Below are 15,419 nucleotides of genomic sequence, written 5' to 3'. Positions count from 1 at the left end.
TGTTTAGCGGTGTCTCTGTTTGTTGGTTGTAGGTGAGAGAGAATGAGAGGCACGTTGAACAACTGATCGAACAAATTGAAAAAGAAGAGTCTGACTGTAAACATGAAGAAAAGCTGCAGCTCTGTCAGGTTTGTGTGATCAGCTGTATTGATCTGGACTTTTACTGGCAGAACTATGTTTTATGATGTTATTTTAAAACTATGTTTTGGGGGGAGTTATGTTTTTGAACGAAGTCTCTTCTGCTCACCAAGGCTGCGGTTATTTGATCAAAAACTCAGCAAAAACGGTAATATTATGAAATATTATTACAATTCAAAAGCCATGTTTTCTGTTTGAATAGATTTTAAAATGTAATTTATTCCTGTGACGCAAAGCTGATTTTTCAGCATCATCACACCAGTCTTCAGTGTCACAAATCATTCTAATATGCTGACTTGGACAAGCAGACATTTTTCAAAAACATTAAAAAAAATCATAATTATTACAAACTTTTGACTGGTAGTGTAAACAGGAAAGTTTTTAACAGAACAACACAGAATTTTAACAATGTCATTCATAGTTTTTAGTATTGGTTAAACATCATATGTCCTCCAGACATAACATTAGTAGGCATTTGACTGTAAAAATTCTTTCTCTTTACTTTTAAGAACAAAGTCACGGCTGCTGAAAAGAGATTGCAGGACATTCAGAAGAAGCTTTGCACACTTAGAGAAGAGCAGGAGCATTTGGCAGAGGAGAGCTGTAAGACGAAGGAAGAAATTAAAGTCAAAACGAAAGCACAGAAAAATCAGGAGGTGAGATGTCTTTTGTTTTTTCTTTCTGTTAGTTTTAGAAGACACATGTTCACACGTGTACATCTCTTTAATATTCATTTTAAATGAAGACATGCATCTGTCTACAGTTAGGAGGATTGTTTCAACATTTACATGTGAGCAACATTTGGCTGATGTAGTATTTTATTATTCTTAAAGGAATATGTCACCCAAAAATGAAAATTCGTTCTTCTGTGGAATACATAAAGAGACGTTTTGAAGAGCGTTTGTGCTCTTCTTTCCCATGCAGTAAAAGCATTGAATGACCAGAGGCTGTCTGCTTCCACATTTTATGCAGATTGTTTGTCAGCTCCAGTCATTCACTATCTTTGAATGTAAAAGAGCAGTATGAACCATCTAATTTTGTGTTGCGTGGAAGCAAGAAAATCATATGGGTTTGGAAAGACCTGATCGAGAGTTTTAATTTCTGGGTGAACTACTGCTTTAAGTTTATAAACCAGGTCCTTGTTGATTTCCAAAGAGTTTGTATAGATTTTTAGAATGCCAGTTTTTCAGGTGGTTTACTTCCGCGCTGAGAATAAATTGAAACAATTAGAAAAGGAGCAATGCCTTCTTCAGGAGCGAATTCACAAAATAAGTAATGGGTGAGTCCATTTGTTGAGGGAAGACCTCTAATTCTTTGAAGTATTTTTGCAAACCATTTCTTAGTTGGCATTTGTTTAAAGACTTCGTTAAAGTAATTGACTAATTTGATGACGTTTTTAGCAGTGGCAGAAGAAGCCATGAGACTGAGCAAGCACAGCACCTAAAAAAAATATCTGCCTTCAAAAAGCAGCTGGAAAAGCTTGAGAAAGAGTCCAGCGCTCTGAATCAAGAGGTTAAGGACAAACAACAAGCTCTGCTTAAAGGAAGAGAGGAATATGATAAACTGAGGTAAAGTCTGGCAACTTTATTATTTTTTTATTGGACTTGACTGGACAGTGAAGAGGAAGACAGGAAAGTGGAGGGACACGAGGTGTATTCAACCCTGCTTTGCCATAAACATAATGGCTTTAATATGTTGCATGGCTTGAAATTGACCTAAAATGTGAAAACTCTCCACTTGTTGTTTTTGTCATATTGTTTCCTTTGTCTTTTGTGATTTTAAAGAATATTTTGTATTATGAATACATTCCAAGTTGCAAAACCGACTGTTCTATAATTCCAGAAGACGTAAAATGTGATAAAGATTTTCATGTTAAAATGTGTGACATGACCCCTTTAAAGGAGACATATTATGCCCCTTTTTACAATATAAGTCTCTGGTGTCCCCAGAATGTGTCCGTGAGGTTTCAGCTCAAAATACTCCACAGATCATTTATTATATAATTTTGAAAATGCCTATTTTGAGTGGAAGCAGAAACGTTCTGTTTTTCGGGCATGTCTCTTTAAATGCAAATGAGCTGCTGCTCCCCGCCCCCTTTTCCAGAATAGAGCTGCGCCATTAAGGCTCATACCTGCTAAAAACATCTATTTTGGTTCTGATTATCATGTTTATCACGCTGAAATCATGTGTTTTAAACCATATGAGTTTAAACTTCTGATATATGGTTTTCTGAGCGCACGCACAGAAAGCGGCTGTCACTACCTGCTAAAAACATCTATTTTGGTTCTGATTATTTCATGTTCATGTTTATCACGCTGAAATCATGCGTTTTAAACCATATGAGTTTAAACTTCTGATATATGGTTTTCTGAGCGCACGCACAGAAAGCGGCTGTCACGGCATGTGAGCACTAAACTAATTTCTCATTCACACAGAAGTTTACGTTAAAAACACACATAAGTTACAAAAACAGTGGGTTATGTCTGTGAAGATAAACAGCTGAGAAATAAATCGCATGTTTATTTTCGATCTGTGTGGCAGCAGCAATATACAGTAAATAAATCAATAAATCCACTGCTCTGTTGTCTCCTCTGAGGCTGGGACTCTAAATAGTGTTCTGTGCAGCCAAAAACAGAACAGTTAGCATGCTTCGCTCAAACTTTCGCCATGGCATTCGAACTGGTACATTGTTGTGTGCTTGCGAAATCAAAAATGAAGGCGCCGTGGGTGGAAACGTACAGATTAAGGGGTGGTAATATTATAATGAGATCCCTTTGCCACGTCACCAAGAGAGCGAAATCAGTCGCGTTCGTTTTTTCAGACGCTTGCAGTAAAAGGCTTACCTAATCCAAGTTACTGGGTTAATCTTTTTCACGTTTCCTTGGTTGGTAGATGCACCGGGGACCTGATTATAGCACTTAAAACCTGGAAAAGTCAGATTTTCATGATATGTCACCTTTAAAGAAAGAACCGTCTGTATATGATTGATGATTTTGCTGTATCTTGATAAAGTTTCTGAGTGCTTCTACATTTTTTAGCATGGAGGAAAAGAACATCCAGGTCTCTCTGGAGTCTAAACTGAAGAGAAAAAAGCAGCTAATGGCCAGCAGATCCAACAGACTGAGACGGTTTGGCGATCACATGCCAGAATTGTTGGAGTCCATCGACAAAGCCTTCGCCCAGGGCCGATTCATCAAGAAACCTGTAGGACCAATAGGTGAGAGGCCCTCAGTATCTTCAGATTATTCACTAAAACTAACAAAAGAGTTACTCAACTTTGCGATGCCAAAACCAGTTGTGGTTCATCTAATGCAGTGTTTGTTTGTTTTCATCACCAGGTGCATGCATCAGCCTAAAGGATCCCAGTTTAGCCGTGGCTGTGGAGAGTTGCTTACGAGGTTTCTTTAAAACCTTTTGCTGTGATAATTACAGGGACGAAAAAGTCCTGCAAGGATTGATGTCGTCATACTTCCCCAAAGGCAGCAGGCCTCAGATTATGGTGTGTCCATTCACAGACAGAGTTTATAACCTGCAAAGCCGGTAAGAAATATTTGTGTCCAGAAATGGAGTCAGAGGTCTCATGTAGCTACAGTAAATACGATGTTTCTATGTGTTCTTGTCAGTGGAGTCCATCATCCTGAGTTTCCATCTGTGCTGGACTGCCTCAATATCGAGAACCCGGTGATAACAAACTGCCTCATTGACATGAGGAGCATTGAGAGCATTCTGATTATCAAAGTAAGTTGTTAAGTAATAGTAATAAGTAAAAGCATTTATAATAATGTCTAACACATAACCAGTGGGGTGCAAACATCTAAATAAAAGACCTTTTTTGTGTTTAACTCATTTAGAATTGTTTGTGTAAATAAATGTAAAAAAAATTATTGTTTATATGTTCAAAAGTTTGGGATCAGTAAGATTTTTAATGTTTCTTTTGCTCACCAAGGCTAGTTTTCTATTTTAATATACTTTTAAAGTATAATTTATTCCTGTGATGCAAAGCTGAATTTTCATCAGCCATTTCTCCAGTCTTAAGTGCCACATGATCCTTCAGAAATCAGTCTAATATGCTGATTTATTATGTTGCTTAATATATTTTTTAGAACCTCTGATACATTTTCATGATTCTTTGATGGTAAAAAAGTTAAAAAGAACAGCATATATTCAAAATGGAAATCTTTTGTAACAATGAACACTGCCGTTAAAAAGTTTGGGGTCAGTACGTTTTTTTTTATTTTTTTAATTTTTTTACTTTCAAGGATATGTGAAATTGATAAAAAGTGTTAATAAAGATGTATACTATTACAAAATATTTGTTTAACTCTATATTCATCAAAGAATCTTGAAAAAAGTATAACAGGTTCCAAAAAAAAAAACAATTAAGCTGCACAACTTTTTCCAATATGAATAAATCAGCATATTAGATTGATTTCTGAAGGATCATGTGACACTGAAGACTGGAGTCATGATGCTGAAAATTCAGCTTTGATCACAGGAAGAAATTATAGTTTAAGGTATATTAAAATTAAAAACCATTATTTTAAACTGGAATAATATTTCACAATCTATCCACATATTTATATTTTAGATACTATTGCTATATGACATATGTCATTTGTTATTGTTTTTGTTTTAAACCAGGAGAAAGCTCGTGCAAGGAAAGTCATGCAGGAGTCGAGACCCCCGAAGAATTGCCGTGAGGCCTTCACTGCAGATGGTGATCAGGTCTTCAGCCATCGCTATTACACCCCTGAACATGAAGTACTGGTCAAATATCTTGGTGGAGACCCAGAGGCAGAAATACGGCAAGTGTGATCTGCACAAATACTGAATAATACTCTTTCATCAAGTAATTTGTCACCGATTGTCACTTGAGCAAGTTAAAGTTAAGGATTTTACTCATGGCACAGTGGTGATAGTTCATGCAAACCCTTGTGGAGTCTGAACCTACTATTTTTCAATTACAAGCCCAATTGTTTATGGCATGATCCGAGGCAATTATGTTCTTCTACTGATTTACAGTCTAGTGGAGTCCGAGCTGGAGAACAGCCAGGCTCAGCTTTCACGGTTCCAGCTTCACTTGAGCTCCGTGAAGGAGGACATTCAGTTCATGGAGGAGAAGCTGCGTAGTGTCATCATGGCCTGCAAAAAGAATCAGGTATTGAACTGCACAGGCTACACCATTGTGCCATCCACGTTCAGTCGTTATTTGTGTCCAAACATCTGCATACTTGATGCTGGCTTTAATTTTCCGTTTTTAGGAAAGTATAAATAAGGTTAAAGCTTCCATCACAGAACTTGAGAACATTGAAGAGGCACAGGCTGAAGACATCAGCTCCCTGGTGAGGTCTCTATGCATTTTATCAGGCAAAAATGTTACGCTTATTGTTTTGTGACACAGAATAATAGGCGATTTGTCAAATGTACAGGAAGAAGATGCACAAGAAAATGAACAGAAGATCGAATCGGAGAGGAGAGACGTGAAAGAGGCTCAGGATGAGTTAAAGGAACATGAGAGAGTGCTTACAAGTATTAATCAGAAATATAAAGATGTGAAAAATAAAATGGAGCAACTCTCAGATGAGACAGAACAACTGAAGGTGAGCGACAGCGCTGGCCAGTCCGGATACAATGCAACGCTTAATTTACAATATTTAGATATTTTGTTTTTCTTAAAACTGTCATTGGTATCAATCACTACAGGATTCCCAAATTCATGTATAACCTGGACATTTTAAAATTGTGATTTTATGTACAAAATATAATATACACACACACACACACATATATATATATATATATATATATGTGTGTGTGTGTGTTTATTGAAAGATGGATTTGTCTTGAATAGGAGGAGCAAGTTAAGGCAGAGGCTGCGTGCAGTAAACTTGATCAAACCTTGAAGATCTTGGAGAAGAAACTCGAGGATCATCAGGCTAATATTCAGGCCATGAAAGAGGAGTTGTCACTCAGAGAGGAAGAAATGCAGGTGATCACTCCTTCATGCTTTTTGTATCATATAATATAAAATAAAACATTCCTTGTCGTAAAAATGTAGTAGTAACATTTTACTTTAAGGACCAATTCTCACTATTAACTAGTTGCTTCTTAATATGCATATTACTAGCATTTTGGCTGTTTATTAGTACTTATAATGCACATATTCTGTATGACCATATTTTATATCCCTTAATCCTACCCCAGACCTAAACTTAACAATTACCTTGCTAACTATCAATAAGCAGCAAATTAGGAGTTTATTGAGGGGAAAACTCTTAATTAATAGTGAATGTGTTCCCTAATCTAAAGTGTCACCAAATGTGCATAATGTTTTCATCTAAACAGGAGTATGGCAAAATATAGGACTTGTTCATTGTTTGGAAATGGTTTGCTTTTGTAGGATTGTGAAGCCAAAGCCAAAGAGATCTGTCCTGTGCGACAGCAGGTAGATCAGAGTGCCAGATGTATCGATGCCCAAATCACACGCCTACGACAAAAAATCAGTACGGAAGAGAGCAGCCATGGTGACAAGGAGCAAGTTATCAGGTATAACCAGCAGTGGTTTCAAAAAAGTCTTCCAGATTCAGTATAAATGAAGCGCCACTGACACAAATTTGGAATGTGCGTTTTATTTTAGTTGAGATCTTGCATCATTTTTAAGGAACTGAAATAAACTACTGAAGAATGTATTTTTCCAGAGAGTACGCAGAGGCTCACAGTAATTACAAAAGCAAATCCAGCCAGCTGAGGGATCTCAGGAAGTTTATTGATCGTCTCGACCACATCATGATTGACCGTCAGGACCGATACAAATCAATGCGACGGTAACTTAGTATAACACCGTTAATCACAGTTGGAGGCTACAGTATGTTTCTGTTTAAAAGATCGCCACTCCTGTCCTTAAAGTTTGCAGGTTTGAACCGTGTCTGTTTGGAATTGTGTTTCCAGGTCACTTTCTGTGAGGTGCAAGCTGTACTTCAACAACTTCATGATGCAGCTGAACTGCAGTGGCTCTATGATCTTTGATCACATCAATGAATCTCTGTCCATTTCAGTAAGTTACATTTGGCAGTAAGTTTTATTTTAACTTCAGTTTGCTCAAATGTTTGACTGAAGCAAATTAATCAACTAACGGGATGAATCTCCTGAAAATATCTCCGGGTCATATTATTATATATATTTGTATTATTACTGATTTTTTAAAAATATTTTAATCAAGGCTACATTTATTTAATCACATATATAGTTAAATTAGTAATATGGTGAAATATTATCACAATTTATAATAACTATTTGAATATGCTTTATATTTCTGTGATCAAAGCTGAATTTTCAGCATCATTCCTCCAGTCTTCAGTGTCACATGATCCTTCAGAAATCATTGTAATATGCCGATTTGCTGCTTAAGAAACATTTATTATTATCAATGCTGAAAACAGTTGTGCTGCTTCATATTTTTGTGGAAACTGTGAATATTTATGAAACTGAATACCGGATTTTGATGTATACCTAGTGTTAAAGTAAGTGCACAACATCCTGTTTTTTTTGTGATGAATGTTACTTGTTTCGGCTCAGGTGAAACCCCCCGGTCAGGAAAAAAACAACGTCAATGACATGCGTTCCCTCTCGGGAGGCGAGCGCTCCTTCTCCACTGTCTGCTTCATTCTGGCACTCTGGGAAATTACTGAGTCGCCCTTCCGGTGCCTGGATGAGTTTGATGTCTACATGGTACATACTCTTACCTATATAATGACTTTGAGAACACATGCCATGCGTTAAACATTAAAGGGGTCATAGGATGCTACATGCACTTTTACAAGTAGTTTGAACTGAAATGTGTGTTGGCAGTGTGTGTGCACAACCACCCTATAATGATAAAAATCCACCCAGTTTTTTTTTTAATCTACTAAAATCTTTAACCCTTTATCAAATCGAGCCGATCTCGGTCTGTGTGACGTCACAAAAACAGGCCCCGCCCACGATAGTTTGATTGACAGTAGTGTTTCAGCACAGACTGGACTGGTGTCTTACCTTAGCTCCGCCCTGAGTGAGCTGTCATCAGTCCGCCATTGTTTCACCACTGGAGCAGATGTAGACAAGAATGACTCCTAAGCGATTGAGGTGTTCTGTTGTTGGATGTAATAATGAACATAGCAGTCGTCATTTACTCCCGACATCTGAGCCGCTGAAGACGCAGTGGTTTATGTTTGTTTTTGACGAGAATGAGCCCCCGATCTACATAAATGCATCTATGTTGGCGCGAATCATTCGTGATCCAGCTTCACCTACAGAAGTGAGTATAAGGTTTTTCTAATGAATCTTTGCAAATCGCCTTTACTAATAATGTGCTAATTAGCAAGTTTCACGATAAATGCAGCTAAAGTAAACAGTCCCTCAGAGAGCGGCTCGGAAGAGAGGGGCGGGGTCAGCAGAGCTCATTAACATTTAAAGGAAAATGCTACAAAACGGCTTGATCTGAAAAGAGCTGTTTTTGACAGGGTAAAAAAGGTGTTTTTTACACTACCATTGAGAAATTTTAACCAAACAATGTTACAGACTTTTCATTAAGATTCTAAAGAATCATATCAACTTGTGGAAAATGGGCATCCTATGACCCCTTTATTATTTGACATGTAAGTGTTTCATATGTTTAATAAAGCTCTTTTGTATTTTTAAGGACATGCATAATCGCAGCATTTCAATGAACATGCTTGTGGCACTTTCAGAACGTCAGCATGTGCGACAGTTCATCTTCATCACCCCTCAGTCCACCAGGTAAATAAAAGTTATTAAGCATTATAAGGTGAATCTCACTCCAAAGCATGTCTGGTTGATATTTCACCCCAAAACAAAACATTTAAAAGTGAATGAAAATCATCTTCTCCATCCGCAGCTTTCTAATCTTTGTTTGAAAGTTAAAAACAGCATAAATTGTTTTCTGACATTTTTATAAAAAATAAAAAAAACACAATTCTTTAAATGAATTCAAACCCATTAAAGAGAGTTTAAGACGGGTACAAATCATGGGTGTTTAAAAATGAGAACTTCAGTATGAATATCATCATACCAAAAAGACTTTAATGGATGATGCTTGATTTTAGGACCATCAGAGGCTGCAATTTGTCAAAAGTTAAAGATATTTTTCATCAGATTTTCATTCATATAATACAGTAACAAAACCATCCTTTCTGGACACATACTGTGGATTTCCTTTCTTTTTTTAAAATGCAAATCTGCATACATTTAAATTCAGTACAACAAAAGTTATCATGATATATATTTGTAATTCAGTACTGAAATATGACCGATTCTTGAAAGTTTTTGTGAGATGCTATATGTATCTCAGAGTAACAGTGTTCATTCACTATCAGCTTTTCCTGTCTTCATAATCGCAGTTATTCAGGCAGGAAATGCAAACAGTTTGTAGACCACAAACCCTAAAGCAGGTTTCTTAATGGCTTGCTGAACTAGTGCTTAGTTAATTAGTTTGCAGTCATTAGGTAATCAAATGCATAATTGTAAACCAAGACAAAAGCGTACGAGTCCCATAATGAGAACATTTTCTTTGAAATGTCGATTTTTGCCCAGGGTCTCATTTGTTAAGGTGTTAAGTCAATTAGAGATCCAAAACACCGTCTCCTTGCACAGCACTGAATTATAGAGTTAATGTAATGTGTTTGTATATAAATGTTAATGTTTCTTTGCGTTATCTTTCAGCCATATGCCTAAAAGTGAGCATATTACGATCCACCAGCTTCAGGATCCAGAGAGAGAAGCGGAGGAGGAGTGAGATGTGTGTTAGGTACGGACACTGCCTGGAGAGACTGTACTGAAAGTGTTTATTTGTTTGTACAGTTTATGTGTTTGCTTTTATTTATTTTTAAACAAGTTTTATGGTTCTAGTTCCTGTGCAAAGGATGTTTTAAAAGCGCAAAGCGTTTGCATAATTTGTGTGATTGTGAAATGAAGTCCACGCCATTTCATCCAAAGTTCATCTGGTCTTTTATGAAAAAAAAAGGAGGCTCAAGGAATAGTTCACCCAAAAATGAAAATTTGCTGGAAGTGTACTCACCTTCAGGCCATCCAATATGTAGATGAGTTTGTTTGGTCATTAGAACAGATTTGGAGACTTGCTCACCAGTGGATCCTCTGCAGTGAATGGGTGCCGTCAGAATGAGAGTCCAAACAGCTGATAAAAACATCACAATAATCCACACCACTCCAGTCCATCAGTTAACATGTTGCGAAGTGAAAAGCTGTGTTTTTTTTAAAGAAATAAATACATTATTAAGAGGTTTTTAACTTCAAACTTAGCTTCAGCTAAAATACGAGTCCTCTGTACATACTGTAATATTGCTTTCTTTAGTAAAAAAGTTGTTTCGTCTGAATCCGGAGAGAAATATGCACAGATCAAGCACAATTTAAAAGCCCAAACAGTTCTAAACAAATATGTGGGTGGATTTTGACATGAGAGGACAATTCATTAGAACAGATTTGGAGAAATGTAGCATTGCATCACTTGCTCACCAGTGGATCCTCTGCAGTGAATGGGTGCCGCCAGAATGAGAGTCCAAACAGCTGATAAAAACATCACAATAATCCACACCACTCCAGTCCATCAGTTAACATGTTGCGAAGTGAAAAGCTGTGTTTTTTTTAAAGAAATAAATACATTATTAAGAGGTTTTTAACTTCAAACTTAGCTTCAGCTAAAATACGAGTCCTCTGTACATACTGTAATATTGCTTTCTTTAGTAAAAAAGTTGTTTCGTCTGAATCCGGAGAGAAATATGCACAGATCAAGCACAATTTAAAAGCCCAAACAGTTCTAAACAAATATGTGGGTGGATTTTGACATGAGAGGACAACAGGGGATGGATTTCTTCACTGAAGGAAGCATTATTATGGATTATGGACTCATATTTTGACCAGAAGTGACGGTTTGAACCTAAAACACCTTAATGATGGACTCATTTATTACAAGCACACAGCTTTTCACTTCACAAGACATTAACTGATGGACTGGAGTGGTGTGGATTAATTGTGGATTACTGTGTTTTTATCAGCTGTTTGGACTCTCATTCTGACGGCACCCATTCACTGCAGAGCATCCATTGGTGAGCAAGTGATGCAGTGCTACATTTCACCAAATCTGTTCTGATGAAACAAACTCATCTACACCTTGGATGTCCTGAGGGTGAGTGTCTTTTCATTTTTGGTAAAATATTCCTTTTCCAGTTTCCAACCATTAGCACCTGCTCATGACAGTTTCAGTATGTTCAGAGTTAGTATTTGTCAGTTTAAACCAGCATCCTCTGTAATAAACCACAATGCTGTTCCTAGATATTGTTAACCATCTGATTTGTGCTCACACACGACCAAGCACCTGCGTTCTGAAAACAACCCATAGATAGTTTATTGATTTTAATCACAATGTCGTCAGTGCAACTGTTACATACCGAGTTGAAGACATGCCACAAATAAAACACAAACCTCATATCACACAATTAAATGACTGCTTCAATTTGGCTTCACCGTATTAGGTACAAATATTTACAGGGCAAACATATACACTATTTATTGGGCAGTTGCATTTTACAAAGATGTGCCTGTTCTCCTCCAAAGGGATTGACACCATCCTGAGTGTCACAGGATGTGAAAGTGGGAGATCTGGGAAGTCTCAGGAGAACATAACATACGGAGGTTACAAAATGTACAGAATAAAATAACTTGGGTACCGGAAGTAATTGTTGCTTCTGAGGGATGCAGCTGAAAACCATGGGTATTGGAGTAGAAATACTGTTTTACAAAAAACGGTTGAATGAAAATGCAGCACACTAAGAGTAAACATGTACCAAATTTACCCATTTAGGATAAGGTTTTGTTATAATACCAGGGGAAGCGGATCCATTACTAAACACCCTCCAGGGGAAATTATCTTAAAATGTTATATTGCCCTTTTCTGTATTATTACGAAAACGAATTCACAGGCAACCATTCATGCATATGACGATGATACTGCGCAAAGTAAAAAAAAGTGTAACACAATAAGAACAATGTCAGCGGTGGTCTTTTAACATTAAGAAAACGAAACGTTGGTTTTAGACTGGTTATTCTGGCTATTACGTCGTCGTGTCAGTGCAAAATATGGTGAAACCAGCAGATGCAAATAATGATGGTGGAACGTGTGCCTTACAGAAAGCTTTTACCACACACATCGTACATCTTTAAGAGGAAACATGCACCCGAGGGAGGACATCTAATGGATAGATGAGTAACAAATGTAAATCTCACACATTAGTATTGTTATTGATACTATCATTTATATAAGGCCTTCCTTGTATTATTCGTCAAGGTTGCCGAAATGAAGAGAGAGTAGGTTTTTACACTTAGGACATGCATGCAAATAACTTACATTTATATTCTCAAGTACAAGCACGTTTGGAAGGAGGGCTGCATAAACCTCTCCGCCCTCCTTAATTTGGAGTATTGAAGTTCTACATTTCATCGTAACATTTAGTGTGACGCGTTTCGGTTCCCAAACTACTGCGTGAAGTACAGCAGTAAACGTAGTGTGTGTGTGATCAGAAGTATTGCGGCTAGAAATGAAATACGGCGGAGCACTTCACTGACGATGGATGCGTGACTCGTCTGATTTACACGTCTCGCATTGTTGCATGTTGGAAATTAAACGGATATACTCTAAACTCTTTAGCAGTTAACATTCTCATGCATACTAGTTGTTTGATCACAAGAAGAACGTTCATTTAAAAGTAGTCCAAACATGTTACTCTTGTGGAAATGAGAGTGGAAACGGATAACTGGCTCAGTCCGGAGCATGCTAGCATGCGCAGCCTCACTTCTGCATGTCGCACTGCAAGAGCAGTACGATGGACGGGTCGCTCTTGGCAGCTTCTTTGAACTCGTCTAGTGAGATCTGGTCGTCGTTGTTTTTATCCATCTTGCTGAAGATCCGATCCACTCTCTGCTCTGGTGTCAGACCGTCCTCGTTCATCTTCATCATTATCACGGTGCCCACCATTTTATAAATAGCCTTCACACAAAGAAGAGAAAAGACTCGGCTTTAATGACACGAGGAGGCGTTAAGATTGCCAGTATTCTCACTGAAATGTCATTCTATCCCCCCCCATTTTGCCATTGGCACTTTCCATAAATATGATGCATGTTAATTTTAAATGAAGTTGAAGTGTCTGATTTCTGCGCCACTAGCATCACCAAGCAAATTATGTCCAGGCCCGTTGAGTCATTCAAACATACAGATCGCAATTCTGTTCAATCAGACGTCACACACCTCACCTTGAAACAATTAGATATGAAACTAAAATAATCAATAAATAAAAGTGCTAAATAAGGAGGAATCTGCAACCTTGTTACTCATTCTGGCATATTTTTATTTATTGTATTTATTTATTTCATATTTATTGCTCAAATATCAAAATTACAGTGTCTCTGTTTAGACGTCCTAAAATAAATAATAAAATAGCAGTTGCAAAATTGCAATAAAATGAGTAGAAAATAAATCAGCTTCACCCTTAAAGCATTTGTAGCCTTTTGTGTTAAGAGAACTATTAGATATAATTAGGGATGCACGATATTATCGGAATCAGCCGATAATGGCTTAAAATGCAAAGTGCTCAGGGTGCAATAGCGATAAGATCACGTCAGCAGTGTGGTCATTCTTGAAGCAAACTTTTTCCTGAATGATGATTAGATTCATTCGTTTTGAGCATTTAATTTGAGAATGCATGTTCAGAATGATGTGTCCAGTGTGCAATAGAGTCAACAGTCGCATGCAACAGTAGCAGCTGCTGCCTCCCCCGGCTCCTAATGTCTGTCCGGCAAGGCCTTTTATTTACTTAGGGGGTGCTGTTGGCCTACTTGTAATAAAATTAAAGTAAAATACACAAATAACATTAAGATTGGGTTTCTGATTAAATTAAGCAGTAATTGATGTCATAAAAACACGAGTATGGTTTGATTTAAAGGTCAGAAGGTATAGCTTACATGAATAAAAATCACAAAAGTGAAGTGACATGTGGCCAAGTATGGTGACCCATGCTCAGAATTAGTGCTCTGCATTTACCCATCCAAAGTGCACACACACAGCAGTGAACACACACAAACCGTGAACACACACCCGGAGCAGTGGGCAGCCATTTATGCTGTGGTGCCCGGGGAGCAGTTGGGGGTTCGGTGCCTTGCTCAAGGGCACCTCAGTCATGGTATTGAAGGTGGGAGAGAGCGCTGTACATTCACTCCCCCCACCTACAATTCCTGCCGGCACGACACTCGAACCCACAACCTTTTTGGGTTATGAGACCGACTCTCTAACCATTATATATTTACAGATTTATCCATTAATGTGTAATGTTTATTTTTAAAACGGATTATAAAAACTACAAATGTTAAATATTCAAATGAAATATTAAGGATTGCTTTATAGTTGCTTTATAGTTATTTTCAAAGCTTTCAATGTACTCTCATTATAAAATAACTTCATTGTTTATTTAATTCTCAAAAGTAAGTTTTTGTTAATAATAACCAAAATGAAAAATAATTTGTTTATAATCTCTGTACAGGAGAGGCTTGGTGTTGTTTCCAAACAAAAGGAAACATATCGGTATCGGCTATCGGCCAAAATTAGTTGAAAAATATTCTGACATTTTTATTAATTGTATTCATTATTTAATATTTATTGCTCAAATATCAAAATTCACAGCGTCTCTGTACTCTGTATATATGTACTAATACATACAGGTGCATCTCAATAAATTAGAATGTCGTGGAAAAGTTCATTTATTTCAGTAATTCAACTCAAATTGTGAAACTCGTGTATTAAATAAATTCAATGCACACAGACTGAAGTATTTTAAGTCTTTGGATCTTTTAATTGTGATGATTTTGGCTCACATTTAACAAAATCCCACCAATTCACTATCTCAACAAATTAGAATACTTCATAAGACCAATAAAAAACATTTTTAGTGAATTGTTGGCCTTCTGGAAAGTATGTTCATTTACTGTACATGTACTCAATACTTGGTAGGGGCTCCTTTTGCTTTAATTACTGCCTCAATTCGGCGTGGCATGGAGGTGATCAGTTTGTGGCACTGCTGAGGTGGTATGGAAGCCCAGGTTGCTTTGATAGCGGCCTTCAGGTCATCTGCATTGTTGGGTCTGGTGTCTCTCATCTTCCTCTTGACAATACCCCATAGATTCTCTATGGGGTTCAGGTCTGGTGAGTTTGCTGGCCAGTCAAG

General features: G+C 37.3%; 1 protein-coding gene across 1 annotated transcript in view; it reads left to right on the top strand.

The window, feature by feature from the left end:
• smc6 (structural maintenance of chromosomes 6) overlaps positions 1 to 15,419 on the top strand; it is a 33,318-nt gene that overhangs the window by 1,978 nt on the left and 15,921 nt on the right. The window contains exons 4-21 of the mRNA XM_016284001.1: positions 33 to 128; positions 648 to 794; positions 1,329 to 1,417; positions 1,539 to 1,706; positions 3,177 to 3,355; positions 3,477 to 3,678; positions 3,762 to 3,876; positions 4,780 to 4,943; positions 5,161 to 5,296; positions 5,400 to 5,480; positions 5,568 to 5,738; positions 5,990 to 6,127; positions 6,539 to 6,684; positions 6,837 to 6,962; positions 7,087 to 7,192; positions 7,714 to 7,866; positions 8,816 to 8,913; positions 9,856 to 9,940. Coding sequence (XP_016139487.1) covers positions 33 to 128; positions 648 to 794; positions 1,329 to 1,417; positions 1,539 to 1,706; positions 3,177 to 3,355; positions 3,477 to 3,678; positions 3,762 to 3,876; positions 4,780 to 4,943; positions 5,161 to 5,296; positions 5,400 to 5,480; positions 5,568 to 5,738; positions 5,990 to 6,127; positions 6,539 to 6,684; positions 6,837 to 6,962; positions 7,087 to 7,192; positions 7,714 to 7,866; positions 8,816 to 8,913; positions 9,856 to 9,928 — 2,388 coding nt within the window. The 3' untranslated portion in view covers positions 9,929 to 9,940. The remainder of the gene's footprint in view (positions 1 to 32; positions 129 to 647; positions 795 to 1,328; positions 1,418 to 1,538; positions 1,707 to 3,176; positions 3,356 to 3,476; positions 3,679 to 3,761; positions 3,877 to 4,779; positions 4,944 to 5,160; positions 5,297 to 5,399; positions 5,481 to 5,567; positions 5,739 to 5,989; positions 6,128 to 6,538; positions 6,685 to 6,836; positions 6,963 to 7,086; positions 7,193 to 7,713; positions 7,867 to 8,815; positions 8,914 to 9,855; positions 9,941 to 15,419) is intronic.

The sequence above is a fragment of the Sinocyclocheilus grahami genome, unplaced genomic scaffold, assembly GCF_001515645.1.
Source record: "Sinocyclocheilus grahami isolate Dianchi unplaced genomic scaffold, SAMN03320097.WGS_v1.1 scaffold179.1, whole genome shotgun sequence".
Taxonomy (NCBI): Eukaryota; Metazoa; Chordata; class Actinopteri; order Cypriniformes; family Cyprinidae; genus Sinocyclocheilus; species Sinocyclocheilus grahami.
This window is presented reverse-complemented; position numbering and strand designations above follow the sequence as displayed.